The 17,803-nt window shown below is 41.1% G+C and overlaps 1 protein-coding gene across 9 annotated transcripts; it reads right to left on the reverse strand.

Annotated features, from left to right (window-relative positions):
• Positions 1-1,621: 1,621 nt before the first annotated feature.
• On the reverse strand, positions 1,622-17,573 carry LOC123143093 (pre-mRNA-processing protein 40A). 9 transcript variants are annotated; one of them, XM_044561901.1, is made up of 29 exons: positions 17,339-17,568; positions 16,145-16,220; positions 15,971-16,036; positions 15,565-15,870; positions 15,330-15,452; positions 15,127-15,203; positions 14,935-15,004; positions 14,195-14,247; positions 14,038-14,095; positions 13,632-13,954; positions 13,469-13,541; positions 12,495-12,593; positions 12,348-12,416; positions 12,199-12,276; positions 11,996-12,082; positions 11,888-11,922; positions 11,636-11,741; positions 10,554-10,634; positions 10,252-10,470; positions 10,055-10,171; positions 9,062-9,160; positions 7,623-7,670; positions 7,420-7,512; positions 7,173-7,280; positions 6,039-6,103; positions 5,080-5,182; positions 4,026-4,346; positions 3,025-3,183; positions 1,622-2,128 (listed from the first exon to the last, which is right to left on the reverse strand). In XM_044561901.1, the coding sequence occupies exons 2-28, from the start codon at positions 16,178-16,180 to the stop codon at positions 3,049-3,051; spliced, it is 3,048 nt and encodes a 1,015-aa protein (XP_044417836.1). In that variant the 5' UTR covers positions 16,181-16,220; positions 17,339-17,568; the 3' UTR covers positions 1,622-2,128; positions 3,025-3,048. The 9 variants fall into 9 exon arrangements, with proteins under 9 accessions (XP_044417836.1, XP_044417832.1, XP_044417833.1 ...); XM_044561897.1 differs by having other exon boundaries at positions 1,622-2,048; positions 17,339-17,567; XM_044561898.1 differs by lacking the exon at positions 1,622-2,128 and adding an exon at positions 2,180-2,421 and having other exon boundaries at positions 17,339-17,567.
• Positions 17,574-17,803: the final 230 nt, after the last annotated feature.

Consider the following 17,803-nt stretch of genomic DNA (forward strand, 5'->3'; position numbering starts at 1 on the left):
TGAGTATATAAAGGTTCGGTTGTGAGCTAGAATACAAGGATGGCTGGAACGATTCCTCTCCATGCAGGGGAAGGAGATCTTAGTGAAGTCCGTTGCCCAAGCAATCCCAGCATATGCTATTAGTTGTTTTGACCTTACCAAAGGCCTCTGTGATGAGCTCAACAACATGATATGAAAGTATTGGAGGTTGCAACAACAAGACGAGAAGAAATGCCTTGGGGGATTGGGAAAAGATGAAGCTACCCAAAGATTGTGGGGGGTCTCGGTTTCAGGGACTTGTATTCTTTCAACCTTGCGCTGCTTGCGAGGCAAGCGTGGTGGCTTCTCCAAGCTCCGGAGTCCCTTTGTGGAAGAGTGTTACAAGCTATACTTGGCGAAGTATTCTTCGAGGGCTTGAAATCATCAAGGAAGGATATATCTAGAGAGTGAGTTCTAGCAAGAATATAAGAATCTGGTCTGATCCTTTGTTGCCACGAAATCATTCGAGGAAACCGCTGACTGGACGAGGGCAGAATCTGGTCACTTTCGTCTCAGAGCTGATGAACCTTAATTTGAACTCCTAGGACAAGAATCTGGCCAGACAAACTTTTCTCCAAGAGGATGCTAATCTGATCCTGTCCATTCCTGTTTTTGAGCAGCACGATGACTTCGTAGATTGGCACTTTGATGCTAAAGGGCTCTTGTCAGTTAAATCAGCCTATAGGGTGCACACCGACTTGATTTGAAGGGAAAAACAGATGCAACAGGGAGATAGCTCGACTAATCCGGAGCGGCGCCGAAAGGTATGGTCTGCAATCTGGAAAGTTGGTTGTGGGCAAGGTTTACCACATCCTTTGGCGATTTGGGCATAACAACCACCCATTTCATATGAACATTGAATGATGAGGTGTTGAACTGGACACGTGAAGTGCAGCTTGCAAACGTCTGTTTGAGGACGGCGGCCATTTTTTTCTTGTGTGCAAATGTGTCAAAGCTATGTGGCGTGATGCGGGACTAGAAGAGGTTAGAGCAAGCCTGTTGGTGACCTCTTCGCCGTCGGAAGTCTTGAGAGGGTCCTATCCTTACTCAATTTGACGAAGCAGAGGGTAATATGCCTCTTCTTGAGTCGGATTAGACATGGCGAGAGGAGGGCGTCTGCATCAGAATTCGCGAGCCGGCTCTCTACATCCATGGCTAAGTGGCTGAAGTCTAAATTTTATGCCCTATTTGAAAAGACCTTTTTGCCCCCTCATGTGGCATGTGACCACAATTTAATAGATGCTACTATTAAAAACACCTCCAGCTCGCCCGACCATGCTCGACACGCCCTATACACTTACACGTATATTAAGAGAACAAATATTGTAGCCGTAGATGCACGAGCAACCATCAATCGATCAGGCTGGCTAGTGGAAAGCTAACTTCGCGTGCTAGCTAGTTCGGCTGGAATCGATCACGCTGCTTGGCAATAGGAATCCAGCTTCCTACGTGAGCATCATTTGTAACTCCAGCCTAATTGATAAGTTACCAAGCATGTTTCTGTCCATCTACGCGTGTTACTGTGCCCAATAGCACCGGCCAGGCACCTCGTCGAGAAAGTATCTTTTAACATGCAATTTAACAGAGTTAGATGGGGAAATAGTTTTCAGTGTTAAATAAGGAATTCTTTCCTCACATTCACTTTAGCTCACAGCATAATAACAACCATACCACCGACACAGATCAATTTTGATACAACTATTGCCTAACAAATTGTGGACACCTACAACAGCTATTACTCATGTTCGGCAGTGAATTTTACATAACCCCTTCTAAAGTATAAACATGTGACAACCAACCAAGTCCAAGTCTATGCTAGATGTAACCGCAAGGCAGCCACTAGGCTGTGTTCAGCAGTACAAACTGACAGAAAAATGTATAGCTCAAGCAGTATGCGATTTAAACAATAACACACAACTGAACTTACGCAAAGTTTCATAAACATATCATATAAACCTTACAGGCCGAAAATAGATATACTGCAGAACATGATTCACCAACAAATAACCGGAAACCAAACATCCGCTTCCCTGCATAAACAAAATGTATAAACCTTACCATTGAATAATATATAAGCTGCACACCATGGCTAACAGCTAACCCTCTTCAGCTGGGTTACAAGCATTAACACACAACATTCAGAACGGCTGGGTTACAAGGATAAATAACACACACACAAACATGTATATACTTCAGCGTAGAAATCAAGTTGATGATAGCTACACTCAAAACTAGGATGCAAGAGGTGCGCCAGCAACAGCCAGTTAAGCAGCTATCACAGTACAAATTATACTAATGACACGAAAAAAACTACTACAGCTGATTTGGCCAGCAGAACAGGGCAGTTGCAGCGGCGCCGCTTGCATCTCTACTCGGAACATCTTGCCAGTAAAACCAGGCATCCTGTGACAAGATCAGCTGACTATGAGTATGCATTCATGCATACGCATGTACACATCATTACAATCTCATCAAACTTAAATCCCCTCATGACAGAACTGTCAAATTACTCATTGCTGTGAAAGATGATGAACTGCTGCAGCGGCTGCCCCTCTTGCAAACAGGTGTTGTTAGTGCAGCTACAGGCATCCATGTCCATGCTGAATCAATGGCAACAGGCGCATGGAACTGTCCATCACTGGCTTGGTCAAAAACCATATTGCCTACAATCAGGACACCACTACCCAAACTCTGATGTCTCACCCAAAATTGTCAGTAAGAAACTTGTTTAGTGATATAAGCATAAAACTAGTAACTAAATCGTCCGAGCTAAATGCACCGCTACACCACAAAAGTTAGACGACAAAGCTCCCCTGAGCAAGGTCAAAAGTATAGGCCAACCAGTTTTATGCTACTGCAGAAAGGCAGGATAATGAGTAGATTCCAGAAAATGACAAAAATGTAGGCATTAATTTTCGGTAATTATAACACTAGTCAGTTATTAAGCAGAATAAGACAAAATAGCAGCAATTGAGAACATGACAAGGGACAGTTGTAAGTACTGACAAATCTTGGAGGTAAAAGCAAAGCCTAATGGATCTCCCCATCTTCTCCAAGTTCACCGTCTTCAAGCTCCTCGTGCCCACCATTTTTGCGGGAACTATCTCGATCCTTTTTGTGTCTTCTATGCCGGTTTTCACTATCTGAGTCTGAAGCATGGGTGTGCTGCATAAAATGATAAATAAATCTCAACATCAGCTAGACATTCACCCCTCTCAAGACACAGTGTACATGCAAATATTTGATAGATCAAAAAATCATCATAAGCATGGGTATGTGAATGACAAACATTCTCAACATCGGCTTTAGCCATCACCCCTTCTCAAGACACAAGTGATGCAAATAGTTGATACATCAAAAAATCATCTTGCAATCCTCCCCAGAACTGCCCCCTTATTAACCCCCCTTAGAAAGCAAACAAATTGCATTGGTGAGAATTGCCCCAAGTCCAAAGTTAGAGTTGATTTTAGATGACCCTTGGGCAGGAGGGATGCATGAAGGAGGCAAGTCCTACACTTGCTTGTCCCTGACCAAGAATTAGAATTTGGACCCTCCCCTTGGCCCTTGTGACAAATGTCAATTGTCATGTAAGATTACATGCCTTGGTTAAGTAGTTACCAGATAATTATCACCATCACCAATATTCATGTGGTATTGATGCCTGAAGCGCATGAATTACAACCAAGCTAATTCTCGATATGATTTATGCAATAGATATTTTAAATAAAAAAATATCATATACTGGCAATATCTCAAGTTCACCATTAATTTGAAACTAATGTATATCAATGTGCAACAATACATACGCACATGCCTCACCAAACTGTCCACATATTTAAACATCACGACACAAAGGCAACAACATTCTTAGTTCACTAACACATATTGCGAATTTGGGAGCACTAAATTTGGCGCGAAGAAGACTTGAATTGACTAGGTGTTGGAGGCAATCTGCCAACCATATTCTAAGTACCTTGATTTGGACAAAAGGATACCAAATGTTATACCTTCCTAGATTTCTTGCGATCACTGCTATGCCTTCGAGATTTCCTCGATTCATCCTTCTCATCCCTTTCAGAATCTGTGGTGTCATGGTGGCGCCTTTTATGCTTCTTTTCTTTATCCTTCTCTCGTTTCTTATCTTTCGAGGCATGAATTTCCACATCATCATCAATATCCATTTCATCTCTCCTTGACCGGTCTTTTCCTTTTTCCTTTTCTCTTTCCTTCTCTCGGTCTCTTTCTTTTTCTTTGCGATCTTTCTCCTTCTTTTCCTTCTCCTTCTCTTTCTTCTTTTCTCTCTCTTCACGGTCTTTCTCTTTCTTCGCCTGCATAGAAGAAAACATGCATAAAGCATATGTAGGTAAACAATACATGCAGTTAAGTTGCACTCATGTTTACATTTGGGCAGCTAATAAGTTCATATAGTGGCTATTTGGATGGTCACCGGGACTTGCCCTTCCAATATATTGGCATTGACAGGTAGCATAGGCCCGTGTTTGGATTGAGATTCAATTTGCAGAACCACACTAAAGTTTTTGGCTGGAAAAACGAGGGCAGCAGATTTGTTCGCCAAATTGTTGGCGCGCACGGAACTTGTAACGTAGCACAGGCATTGTCCAAATAGAGCCATACATTCAGGTGCCACTTCTACTCCCTCCGTTCCTAAATATTTGTCTTTTTAGAGATTTCAAATGGACTACCACATACGGATGTATATAGACATATTTTAGAGTGTAGATTCACTCATTTTGCTCCGTATTTGTCACTTGTTGAAATCTCTAGAAAGACAAATATTTAGGAACGGAGGGAGTAGTTGGTAGCAAGCATGGCTACGGTACATGTGCACTTCACGCACTTTTTCCACCACCCACAAAACAAGCGGTAGTGAGGAGAGTGCAGAAAAATACAAGAGGAAGTTCAGAAAACATGTAAGTAGTAGATAAATATCATTTCTAATAGATGCCCGCAAAACAAAACAAATAAGCATAATAACATGAACCAAACAGCAAATTATAATAGGACTAAATGGTAAATGATTCTACAAAACAGTAACATTACCTTCTCTTCTTCCCTCATGCGCTCTTTCTCTTTAAGCCTTTCTTTGAGGCGGGCAATATACTCTTCAAAAAGCTCTTTAGCATATGTCTCGCCACCCAGATCCCTATGCGACATATACAACAGACAAAATCAATCTATATCCCAAGGGACAAAAATAACAAATATAAATACATATTGCCCTCAATTGAATTTCAGAGAGGAGCATTTGTCAAGATCCAATGCCAAAACCAGCATTTTGCTTATGTTCGTTAATTAGGTCCTGGTATATGATCCAATTTTGCGTAGGTAATCAGGGCCCAAACAATCCTAATGGATAGATCTCAAAGCTAATACTACCTCCGTCCGGATTTGAAATGCCCGTTGGCTAGAACCAAGGCAGGTTATTAATGCCAATTACGTGAGGCTTTTTAGGATGGCAACTACCAATCAGCTTGCCCTAATCAGCACCATCTTTCAAGTCTGTTTTGCATGCAGCCAATTGCTGCGCGGGTCAACCTCTGCATGCAGCCAATCAGGCTAACACTTGGTTTGGAAGGTGAACAAAGTGCTATGATTATCTCTCCATTTAATTCTAGCGTACATACCCAAGTGGCCAACGGGCCCTTTAAACCCGGACGGAGGTAGTATCAAATAAGCTGGCTTAAAAATCTTTAAAATTTATAAAGAAATTCTTTGGAATTGACTATCGTAACTTATAATTGTGCAGACTTATTACAAATCAAAATGTCAGTAGCTTCACAAACAATTATTTTCAGATCAACCAACTCAGCTTATTTTTTGCAAACCAAACTCTAAAATTTTATGTGCAACCAGAATTAGCCCAGTAACCACTTGCGACAACTGCAAAATTATATGTATTGCACCATGAAACAGGGAGGACTCATGACAGTGTTTCTGTAACAAGGTGGCATGGCTCAATGTTAGCTACTTCACATAATACTTAAGAGGATAGCCGGTACCTGTATTCCTGGGTATCATCAAATAGTGATTTAGAATCATCCCATGTTGAAGCAGCAGTAATTTCCTGCAATTTTTCACAGAAAAAGATAAATTAGACCAAAAGGACAACATTCCTCAACTTATCTCACTGAAAACATGATTTAACCAAGGATAAGGTTGCTCTCAGTGAAGCAAGAGCAAAACATAGATTGATGTATATGATCCCAAAAGGTTATGGTTACCTCAACAATTCTGGACAGTTTTCCCATATATGGCCTAAACAGATAAGGAACTACTATCGATAATGATTTGATATTTGCAGAGAAACTGAAGTGAGGGGAAATTATAATTATACTAAAAATTCCTCAGTTTCAAGCAAGTTTTTGGAACAACATGGTCTAGCACTAGGACTATAGTAGGATCCTGAGCCGTTATCTAACATTTACAAGTTAGAACCCAAATTCAAGTCCTGGATAACTAGAGTCCAGTCAATTATCAAAACAGCTTACTACAGCTGGTGACTAACTAGGGGGATATAAGCCCCCAAGAAAATGTGTACTGGAACTAGACACTTTGTTATATTTGCATTCTACAAATGTCAATACCAGCAGCATTTGTGGCCACAATTCATACACTATTTGTGCATCAAAGGAAGTTTATGTACGACCATATCATGCAATTCAGAAAGTAGATAACTAACCACAGACAGTTTTCTAACATAAATACCAATAACCAGTGTTAGTAAGTGTTTGCTTAGTTTTTTCCTTTACCTTACCGATAACTAGTGCTTCGCAGTACAAGAGCAAAGATGCACTAAAGGTTCTGCTGGCACTCATAGTGAACAAAAGCTTTATGTCAAACACTCCTATGTTACTCACTCCCTTCCGGGTCAAACTTTGACCATGAATTTGACTAGCAAAATATAAGTTATATGACACAGAAAGTATACTATTGGATTTGCATCGGAAAGAAGTTTCCTATTGTGTTTCTGGTACATATAACTCATTTTATTAGTTCAATTCATGCTCAAAGTCTGACCAAAGATACTAGGGAGTACAACCTTGATATGATAATCCTGTGCTTTTTGCTACATATAACCGGACTATTTTAATGTGGCCAAACAACTGTGTGGCAAATATTGATGCTATCAATACCTTGATTGAATACAGTAGATCCAGAAAATTATCACCCAGTCGCTGACGCTTCTTGGCCTCCTTTAGATCCTTTTCCTTGAGCCTTTCAATTTGGTCCTCATAAATAAGCTGGATCACATCCACAAAAAAGAAGCAACATTGTCAGTCATAGCTAAAAACTCATTGGTACAATCACTTGTATAGCAAAAATACCACTGGGAACATCTCAAGAATATCTTTGAACAATGATAAAAGCGTAAAACCGCACCTTGATATTTATGTTCGACACTCCTTTATATTTTTCGTCCTCAGTAACAGCAGCTTGGAAGTCCTCTAATGTCCATGAGGCCAACATAGGAATCTAGAAATAGAAGGTTGTCAACCACACATCTGATGCTACATACAAAACTGTACCATATAATGCACCACGCTTTTTCCTTGGAATGAAAATTATTTTAAATAAAAAGGTACCTTTCCAGATTTCACTTCATCTTTAATTAAAGCCCTGTCATCTTGATACTGAAAAGAAAATATTAGAAACCATCAGTTCGCACGGTCAAAAATGGAACACAGGTATATATGGGATTGTAACATGAATTAAATATAAACAAAACACACACCAGATTTATTCAAAACATGAACATCAAATAAGAAAACAAGTGAAATTTTACAGATTTTCAACCAAATTTGAATAATATGACCCAACCTAATTGGGCATATTAATGATATAAGCTTGCAGCTGCAGAGCGCAAACGATCATGAAAGAGCAGAATATACAAAAATCAATTATTATTATAATTCAACTGAGATTTAACTATTCAAATTTGAAAAACAAAAAGCGATTATCAGATGGAACAGCAAGCAAAGCTGTACCATTCCTGATTGAATCATCACCATCAGAAAACAAATAAGACACAATTGGCATGATCTGATAGATAATCTCCCACGTTGCCACCATAAAAGAGAAGACTCTGTCCTTTTCCTTTTGAAGAAAACTGACGCCATGAAAAATAAAAACACTGTTCCAAATTGTTCCAACTTATTTTAAGAGGTAAAAGAGCAAGTTCAATTATCGAAAAGAGGACCATCAATTTTACTCCCTCTGTCCCATAATGTAGGGCGTTTTTTTACAATAGTGTAGTGTCAAAAAACGTCTTACATTATGAGACGGAGGGAGTACCATTTTTATTGGTATAAGCGTTAGGGCATCCCCAAGATGATGGCAGCAGGGTTATCAAATTTTTTTCATCGGTGTATAGATGATGGCAGCAGGAATATCAGTTTCTTGTTCATCAGTGTATCAGTTCCCCCAACAATGATGCAAGCTCCAAGCTATTTTCCAATGATAGGAATCTTTACTAACATATAAAAGGGTTTCTCTATCCCAGCATGCTAAAAAAGACCTAAAAATAGCAATTTAACTAACAGAAAGACAATAAACTTCACCCAAAAGACCAACTTAACCACAGCCTAAAAAGTCTTTAATAAACATGGAGCATGAATGCAGAATTTTTTATCAGTAAGAAAAACTTGGATGAGCGTAGCAGCAAGCTAAAGAACAGAGCTGGCTGAGAGGTTGACAGTTGCTTAACGTGATTAGGTCTACATGTTTTTATCAGTGGCAAAGCAAGTGTAATTAGCTAGTTTACTAAGTGATTAACACCGTGCCTTTAAAATGATTGTTAACATTTCAGTGTTTCCTCAAAACAAAACATTTCAGTGCAGCATTTATCAAAGTTTGTCGATCTTCGATACAAAACAGGGATCAGTGCAGCATTTATCAAAGTTTGTCGATCTTTGATACAAAACAGGAACCACCGATCCAAGTACTAAAACAGATAAACTGTAGTAGGTCGTTCACAAATTGATAAATGATTACAATAATGTCATCAGAATTTTGAGAAATTAACCTGCTTATCAAGCTCCTCCATGACATCATCAAAGAGTTCTTTTGGCATCGAGCCAGACAAGTTTGAAGCAACTGCCAGGTAAGCACGTGAATCTTTTATCTGTAAAATGATAAATTTAAGGAATCAGGATAAACTCGTTTAACATTTGATTTAGGAAAAAGTGTACTCTTCATCCCTCGACTATTGGCAACATCCACTACCCTCAACTCTAAGACCAGACAATGTTTGTCTTTCAACTATTGTCAAAGTCTAAATTACGTACACTTTTCATCCCTGGGCCAATGTCACCCTTGTTTTGAACAACACAGCACCTACCTATACAAGGCTTTTCACACGCAAGAAGTGATTTAGCATCCGGTCAGCAAGTCATTAAAAAGCCAAAAGTCATCAACATAATCACTGTGTTTTACTTAAGATGCTGTGTCATATACATGGATGTCAGAGCTTCTGAATGGATGGCATAGCTGTGACCAGCAGGAGCATGAGGGCAGAAGAACACACACAGGTAGACACCATAGCCAGCAAGACAGGCAGCAGCTTCTGAAGGAGAAGAGAGTTCAGGGACGAGAGTAATCTAAATTGATAACTTAAGATTCACATACAGCCAATAGCTCCTTATATGTCAGATATTTCAACTCAACACAAAAGAAGGGAAATCCTAACATGACTCTAATCCTAAGCTGTTACGAACCTATCAACCTGAAGACTTGGTTGAACAGGGCCTCTTCTATTGCGATCCCAACTACTGCTACAGTTTAGTCTGTCCTACTGCTTAATGCACCCTACACCTGCTATAGGGTATTCCCCATATCACAGAGGCAGAGATGTGGGATGTAGATGGACCAAAGCAACTTTGAAATAGTCAGTGATGAACAGACAGTGTTATGGTATGACAGTTGAGCGACCATTCTATCCGGTTTTAGAGTTGAGAGGCGCCAGTGAAGGAAAAAATATTTCCTTTTAACCCATTACGGAAGTAAATATTTCAATAACCTGTGAACAGTAGTCACGCCAGTAAGTTTTTGCGTTAAGTGTGCCATCAGCAACATGTTCTTCCATCATCTTCCGAAACTCATCGCGGTTTTTCCGTTCTTGTCTCCTTAATTGCTCCTGTATTTGCAGAGTACCAACAATTACATCCATATCAGTAAAGCATTAGAAATATATTAGTGATGAAGATAACAACAAACCTTCCGAATTCTCTTCTGTTCTTCCTCTTCTTTTTCAAGATGCCTTATATAGTCCTGTAACAAACAGAGATGTTTTGTTAAGCCACAAAATGAGAAAAACTGATATAGAGTGCAGAAGATACAAACTTGAAAAACATCCAAGCGGTCAATCTTCTCAAGTCGGGCATAGCGTTCATCATCCTCTAGCCGATCTTGAACTTTTCGCCACTGGGTGTTTGCCTGAGCATACAATCTCACAATGATGACACTCTGAGCAAGTGAACATATACTAATTCACTAGATGATAAGGTCAAAGCAATAACCTTGATGAAATCACATGACTCAAGAAATTCTCTATATTCTGCTATGCGTCTTTTGTGCTCTTCAGCAGCCTTTGCTTTTTCCTACAATGCAACACAACACATATTAGATAAGGATCACCATGTGATATATTTTAGGCTACAACATATAAAAACCTCATAGAATAGTTTTCCATCAAAACAACTCACAACGTTGTACTTGTTGGAAATTAAGTCAGAAATCTGTCATTCCAATAAAGTGATTTATATTGTTTCGGTACTGATTCATCATAGGATCATTAATCCATTCCTTTGTTTGGTTCAAGGGAATCAGAAAGTCAATCACCAAGTGAATCACAATTAGTAGAACAACCCATGGAAAATTAAACTGAGAAAACAGCAGAAAACCTGCTCGCAAACAAAAAATGAACATCCCCCACCCTCAAGCTATGTGTATTATTCACTGAAAAAAATAGTGCGCTATAGCGTCGCTAATAGCACGCTATAGCAAATTGAGAATTGCCTCGCTAAATATATCGGTGTACAACGTCTCGCTAATAGCACGCTAATAGCATGTTTTAATATCGCTGCTATTTTGCTGTAGCGCGCTATTTTTTCATTGGTATTATTACTGGGCCAAGATTCCAAATATCAATACTTAATTAACTCGTGTTGAAATTTAGAAACAAAAAATGAATATCCCCCACCCTTGAGCTGAAGCCTGGCACATGGGTATGTGAGGGGCAGATGTTTTTTGGCCAAAGGCGTCTAATTTCCAGGAAACAGGCCGAACTAACAATGTTTTGTTCTTATTAGGGCCACTTCCAGTTTCCTTGAACCTGGGACGAGGCCATTTCTTCATCATGTTCATATCAAGAATACAAAGCAAATTACCAAAACCACAAACCAATACTCCAGGTTACTTATTTGAAACAAACAAAACATCAAGCTGGTTAAAGATGATAAGTTAAAAACATTGATAGCCTAACTAGATTATCTATGAGATAAAGCAATTAAAGAAGAATTGAACTACAAAAGCAATCAGTTCTCCAAGTTATATAGTATAACAACCACAACTATAAGTTAGTGTTTTCATATCATATAACCTTCTTCTGCAGCTCCACGAGATAGTTCTCAAATAAATCTTCACGCTCCTTGGGGCGTTCAACAGCATTGAACCTTTCATCATGCCCAAACATAGTAATTGCTTTGCTGCAGTGAAAAACAGCATGCTAAGTGTATGCAACAATAACAGAAAGAACCATATTAACAAACAGAAACTTTAATTATTAGAATTAATGAAAAGCATGAAACTTTCCGTTTGGTTGTCATATACAAAAAAGAGCTTGAGAATATACCTCCATCTCAGTGATGATGTAAGGTCCTTACATTCCTGAAATACGCAACAAAGTGTTTAATATTGTAAGAATAATAAGGAAAGGGAAAGCTTACTAGAGCAATCTTACTTCCAGCATTGTGAAAAAATCATCACGTGCTTTCCTTTGCTTGACACGCCTCTCCTCAACTTCAATCTTTTTCCGCTGGTTTAAGTACTGCAAAAACAGCAGATATAACCATAAGCGGACGGTTTACCACAAATCAGGAACACAATGTTAAGAGTCAAATGATTCCGTAAAAATGTTATCCCTTGTAAGAAAGAAATGATAACCTCATTGAAAGCTTGCTTTCTCTCTCCAAGAGTTTTCAGAGCACCATATCTTTTGTCACTTATAATAACTCTCATGGCCTGGGGCAAATTATATCACTGTCAGGCATTTGATTTATTTAATTAATCATAGTTCAATTCAATTTCTGTACCTGATCCCATGACCAATCTGACTGAACATTTGCCGATTCAAGCAGGGACTTGAATGCATTCTTTGCTTCCTGTGGTTTGAAAAAAAATTAGGGTCACAAAAGTAAATCAATTGCTGATTTTCAATTTACTTCTGTAGTCTTCCTCACCAACTTAGTAGCATAAACAACAGGTTCTTCTTCACTTGTTTTATCCTCCAGCGGAGTAACATTGATCTTCCCTGCAGTTGGCATTGTCTTTTTGGCCTCCTGGTGGCAGTAAGAAAGTGTAGCACTAGCATCAATGGACTGAGACAGACAGACGCATTCACAGTTACTCCCTCCGTCCAATAATATAAGAGCGTTTTTGACATTATTGTAGTACGAAACACGCTCTTATATTATGGGACGGAGGGAGTACATGGCAGTACAAATGTAAAAAGAAAAAAAATGCAGTTAGACTCACTACGAAAGTACAGTCCAATTTAAAATATTCAAATTTATTTAAAAAACAGAACATGCAAATATGTCTGAGATGTGTGAAAATAGCAGTAAGGTGACTACTCATGATGTTGCCATACTAATCCTAATTGTAATAGGAACCTCAGATTATTCAAAGAACCTTTTATAAGGTAAAGTTGAGACTACTAAATGTTGCATTGAGCCCATGGTTTCAACAGACCTAAATAAAAACAAGGAATAAAATAGAACTTCTCAGTCCTATGAACTGAATCACAAAATGGGACTTGGTACCATGGCAGTCCATGTACTATTAGAATGTTCTAAACTAATAAGCATACAAAGCAATACCAGTAACACGAAATATTATTCATGTGTCGCATGTAAACCATCTCTTTGCTATTACAGTAACTTTGCTTTCTCAAACTCTCCAAATCAACTGATCAATAAGGTAAGTACTTTGCAGTAATTATAAAGGATCGTGGTACTCGGCAACTCAATAAATTAAGAAACCACTGGTCAGCTTGCATGGGGGGGGGGGGGGGGGGGGGGATCTAATAATGCAGGCCTTGCATAAAACAGAGGAAAGAAACTATTCTAAGATAATGACGAGTAGCTGAACTCTTGCTAACAACCAATGTTATGTTTGATATAAATTATAAATACAAAAAGGTGCCATAATATACCTCCAAATCTTCAGCAGATGCTCCAACTTTTGTGTCAGTAGTACTAGGTACAGATGAACTTCCATAAGTGCTTCTGCAAAGTTCGACACATTAACAAAACCTAAGCTGCACTCAAAGGATGTGAGGAAGAATAGAGGGAAATTGAGAAAACATCCACAAATACCTGTTTGTCCCTGCATCACTTGCAACTGATGGATCTCCAGTGCTCGTTGTAACAGGGGCAACCACAGCACTTGTTCCACCGTTTTGCATGGAACTAGAAGAAGATATATCCCCATTGTACGACGGGCCAGCACCAGGAGGAGGCAAGTTTGCTATCGCATCATGGGAGCTTGGAGCAATTGTTCCTACTAAAGATGAAGACTGTGTGGCAGGTAAGGAAGTCTCCACAGAAACAGAAGTGGATCCAACAGGGGCAACAGTAGTGGATTCAATCTCCCGGGCAGGCTGCTGATTTGATGTCTTTTCTGCTAATTCACGTGCAATCTGAACAGAAAGCCAAAAGTAATTGTAAAAATATTCTATGTCTTATTACACAATAATTACAGATGTCACGTCAAAAGAAATACCCTTAGCTCGTCAGGAATAGACCATTTGGATTGCTTTGTCACTTTGTTGTAATAGTACCTGGAACAGCAGAATAGTGAGACTACAGAATAAAGAAAATCCATTGAGGCTGACTAAATAACAGAACATCTGTGGCAATTAATTTCAATATGAACTTACTTCCGCCCTTCTGCTGTAGTAAACTCTTTCCATTCAGTTGAAGCGTCAGCCCGCTGTAACATTACAAAAAGTATGTAACAGAAACCGTAAATGGCCATTTAATATTAGTGCAAAGAAGTAGAGGACACCAAAATGTAGTCGTCCTACCAGACACTACCATGTTTCTTTAGTTACTATATATGCACCTGCCCTTTGCAGGAGTAAAATGAAGAATGCATTTTGGGCTAATTGTAAATGCTACTCGGCAATAATCGCAAGATATATGTGATAAGGCAAAAATGGAAGAGAACATGTTGCACTTATCGTACAAAAAAAGTTAGGGTGTACTACTGCCGATGAAAGAAAGGAGGATCATGCAAGTATTGTTCCATTGTATTCATCAATTTTGTAAATTTAGATATCAGTCATGTGAAAACAAAATAATACATAAAATGCAGGCATGCAACACAGAAGTTGTGCATGTTACAGAAGCAGATAGATTATCAATTTATACAAGCAAAGCACAAAACTCAACTGTTTAAGCCTAGCATCATTGGAACTGCGATATCAACAAATGAGTTATACCAGCTAAATACCAAATGATGATCATGACAATCAATATGTTGATAAAATGAACAACAATATGTTGAAATAGCACACTGAAATTAAAGTCAAGACTTCATGAGAACAAAGACTATATTAGGAAGCAAGGGAAATATATAAAACGTACATGACGTATAAAACATATAAGCACAACTAACCTCCAAAGGGGTCATCAACTCAGCAGGTTTCTCCCAACTTGATTGCTTTGTCCTCTTATTGTAATAGTACCTAGGTAAAGAACGATACCAAGCAAAGCAAATAAGCAGACAGACCAAAAGGTGCAACAGAATCTAGAGGAGTACATCACGAAGTTACTATTTAAAACAGAAAGTAATAGAAAGATGACTTACTTCTTTCCATCCCCTGAACTGTGCTCTTGCCAATCCGCAGAGCTAGGTTCAGTTGAGCTCACCTGCACATTTGCTAGCTGAGTAGTTGCACAGGCAAGGATATCCAACTTTAAATAGCATACAAAATGAATGATGCTAGAGTGGTCTTTTTGTAGACAAAAATCAAGTGATGGAAATGTAGCAGAGGCCCTGCAGCAACTTACTGGGGGCACTGAAGCTGAGAGACTCTGATGCCCAGGCTGCACCATCGGCGACACAAGAGGTGCGCCCTGACCCGGGGCTGTGCCCCAGGGTTGAGATCCAGGAGGAACCGATGTTGGTTGATACTGAAATGTAGCATTAATTAACTTGTAAGCAAGGAAAATATTCTAATTATTGACATGGAGAAGCATTCCATGTATATTCGTCAATGGGGAATGGTGAGAAACAAAGGCATACGGTATAAGAAGGAGGCGGCATAGGGGCGCCCATGGTGGGCATAAGTCCACCAGGGAATACAGCTTGCTGCTGTGGCTGCATAGGAGCTGATGACATAGGTCTAGCTGCCTGGTACGGCATAGGAACAGCTTGCGATGCAGGCGGAACATGACCAGAGTGAGGCATATGTGGCCCAGGTTGCTGAAAATGTTGCATCTGCCCTGGCATGCCCATGTTAACTCCTGGCATGGCCTGACCAATAGGCCGATACTGTTGTGGCGCTGGTTGCATGAACTGAGGAGGCTGTTGTGGCGGACCTGGTGGCCACTGAAAATGGAGCACATAGTAGCTATTAATAACCTAACATATGATTATTAAGGTGCAGACTGCAGAAGGAAGCAAAACAAAATAAGATGTGCTTATTTACCTGCATGGGCATTGGTTGTCCCATATTTTGTGGTGCGGTAGAACCCATCATAGGAGGCCGGGGGGGCTGCTTGGAAGACAATTAATGGGGTTACCAAACTTGGAGACCACGCAACAAAGAGAAACATTCATGTGGTGAATAACCACTTTACGATCGAGGGGGGTGATAACTTACCTGAGGCGGACCAGGTGTCTGCATATTACTCGCCATTAAACTGCATCAAACGACACGGATAACAGGAGGAATGTACCTGCCAAGTGACAAATTGAGATGTTAGAATATAACCTGCAGATGACACGATTGACTGTCTGTCAATCTACGTGTATCGTGGTTGCATAGAGGACAGAAGACAACTCGGGACTTTGGCACCCCTTCCATCTCAGATCTACGGCAGAAATAAAACAGGGCATGCCTTCTTTTCTGGTTAGACAGGCATGTTACTGGTGAGCAAAACCTGACCGTTGGATCAGGCTCGACTCACCCAAACCAGTGATACTAACCGACATAGCTCACGCGCCTCCTCACCACACCACCCTAGCTCATAAATGCCTGCCTGCCTGCCTACGTCCCGAAGAAAGCATACGGTATTTTAACCATCAAGCTCCTCTCCTGCATCTACTGGAATCAAAATATGGCGCGCACAGGACTAGGAGTCGAAATGCACTTGAATCGACACTAGAAGCCTTACCAGCTACCACTACAGATAAGCCATCTAACCTAAAAAGGACTGCTAGGCTAGCACACGAGGCGGAAAAAAAATCTAGGGCACATAACCTCTGACTATCAAATCTAGGGCAAATCAGGATTTCCGCAGCCCTCCCATCTCAAATCTCCCGCAGAAAAAAAGAAATACTGGGCATGCCTTCCTTTCTGGTTATAAACAGATGTGAGTTTGGTGCGCAAAACCTGACCGGATCTGGCTCGATTCACCAAAACCAGTGATACCGCTAGCCGACACACCCACGTACCTCCTCTCCACACCGCCTTGCTCATAAACACTACCTGCCAATCTACTGCCCGAACAAACTACACTGTTGATTAAAGACCCCTCCCCTGCGTCTACTGGAATCAACATATGCCGCGCACAGGACCAGAGGAGTCGAAATGCACTTGAATCGACACTGGAAGCCTTACCAGCCACCGCTACACATGAGGCATCTACCCTAGAAAGTACTGCCGCGCTAACACACAGAAAAATCTAGGGTTTACATAAACCTCCGGCTACCATGGAAAACAGGCTGTCAGCATACAGTGGCGGCCCGGATCTAGACCGTCCGCCGGCGCTCACCGGCGCCCGACCAAAATTCACGAAGGCTACCAATCAGTACGGCCATAGATAACCAGCGGAGGACCGGAAAAAGGTCATACCTCGGGGAAACAGCGCCCAGGGTCCGCGGGCGGGGTCGAGGCGGGAGGGGCGCGACGCCGGAGCGGGGCGGGACGGGAGCGGGCGACGTGAGGCGGCGGTCGGCGGCGAACCACCGGCCGCGACCGAAGGTCGTGCGTCGGCTCGGATGTATGTGTGTATGTGTGTAATTCTGGGTGGCGTCGGGGTGGGCGGGGAGGGGCGACGGGGCTGGGCGGTGGGCGGGGTCGGCGGCGGCGTGAGGAACCCTAGCGGAGCGGCGCGGGCGGGGCGGGGCGGCGGAGCGGGGAACCCTAGCGGAGGGGAGGGGAGCGGGGCGGCGAGAGGAGAGGGACGACTCGCTGGCCGCGGTTGGGAGCCGCGAGTCAGGCGTGAGGGCGTCGGGTCTCGGTCGGTCGGGACTCGGGGCTCTGATGGAACTGGGACTGGCCCCGGCCCGGGCCACCTTCCAGCGATTTATAAATACG

Source organism: Triticum aestivum, chromosome 6D (genome assembly GCF_018294505.1).
Source record: "Triticum aestivum cultivar Chinese Spring chromosome 6D, IWGSC CS RefSeq v2.1, whole genome shotgun sequence".
NCBI lineage: Eukaryota > Viridiplantae > Streptophyta > Magnoliopsida > Poales > Poaceae > Triticum > Triticum aestivum.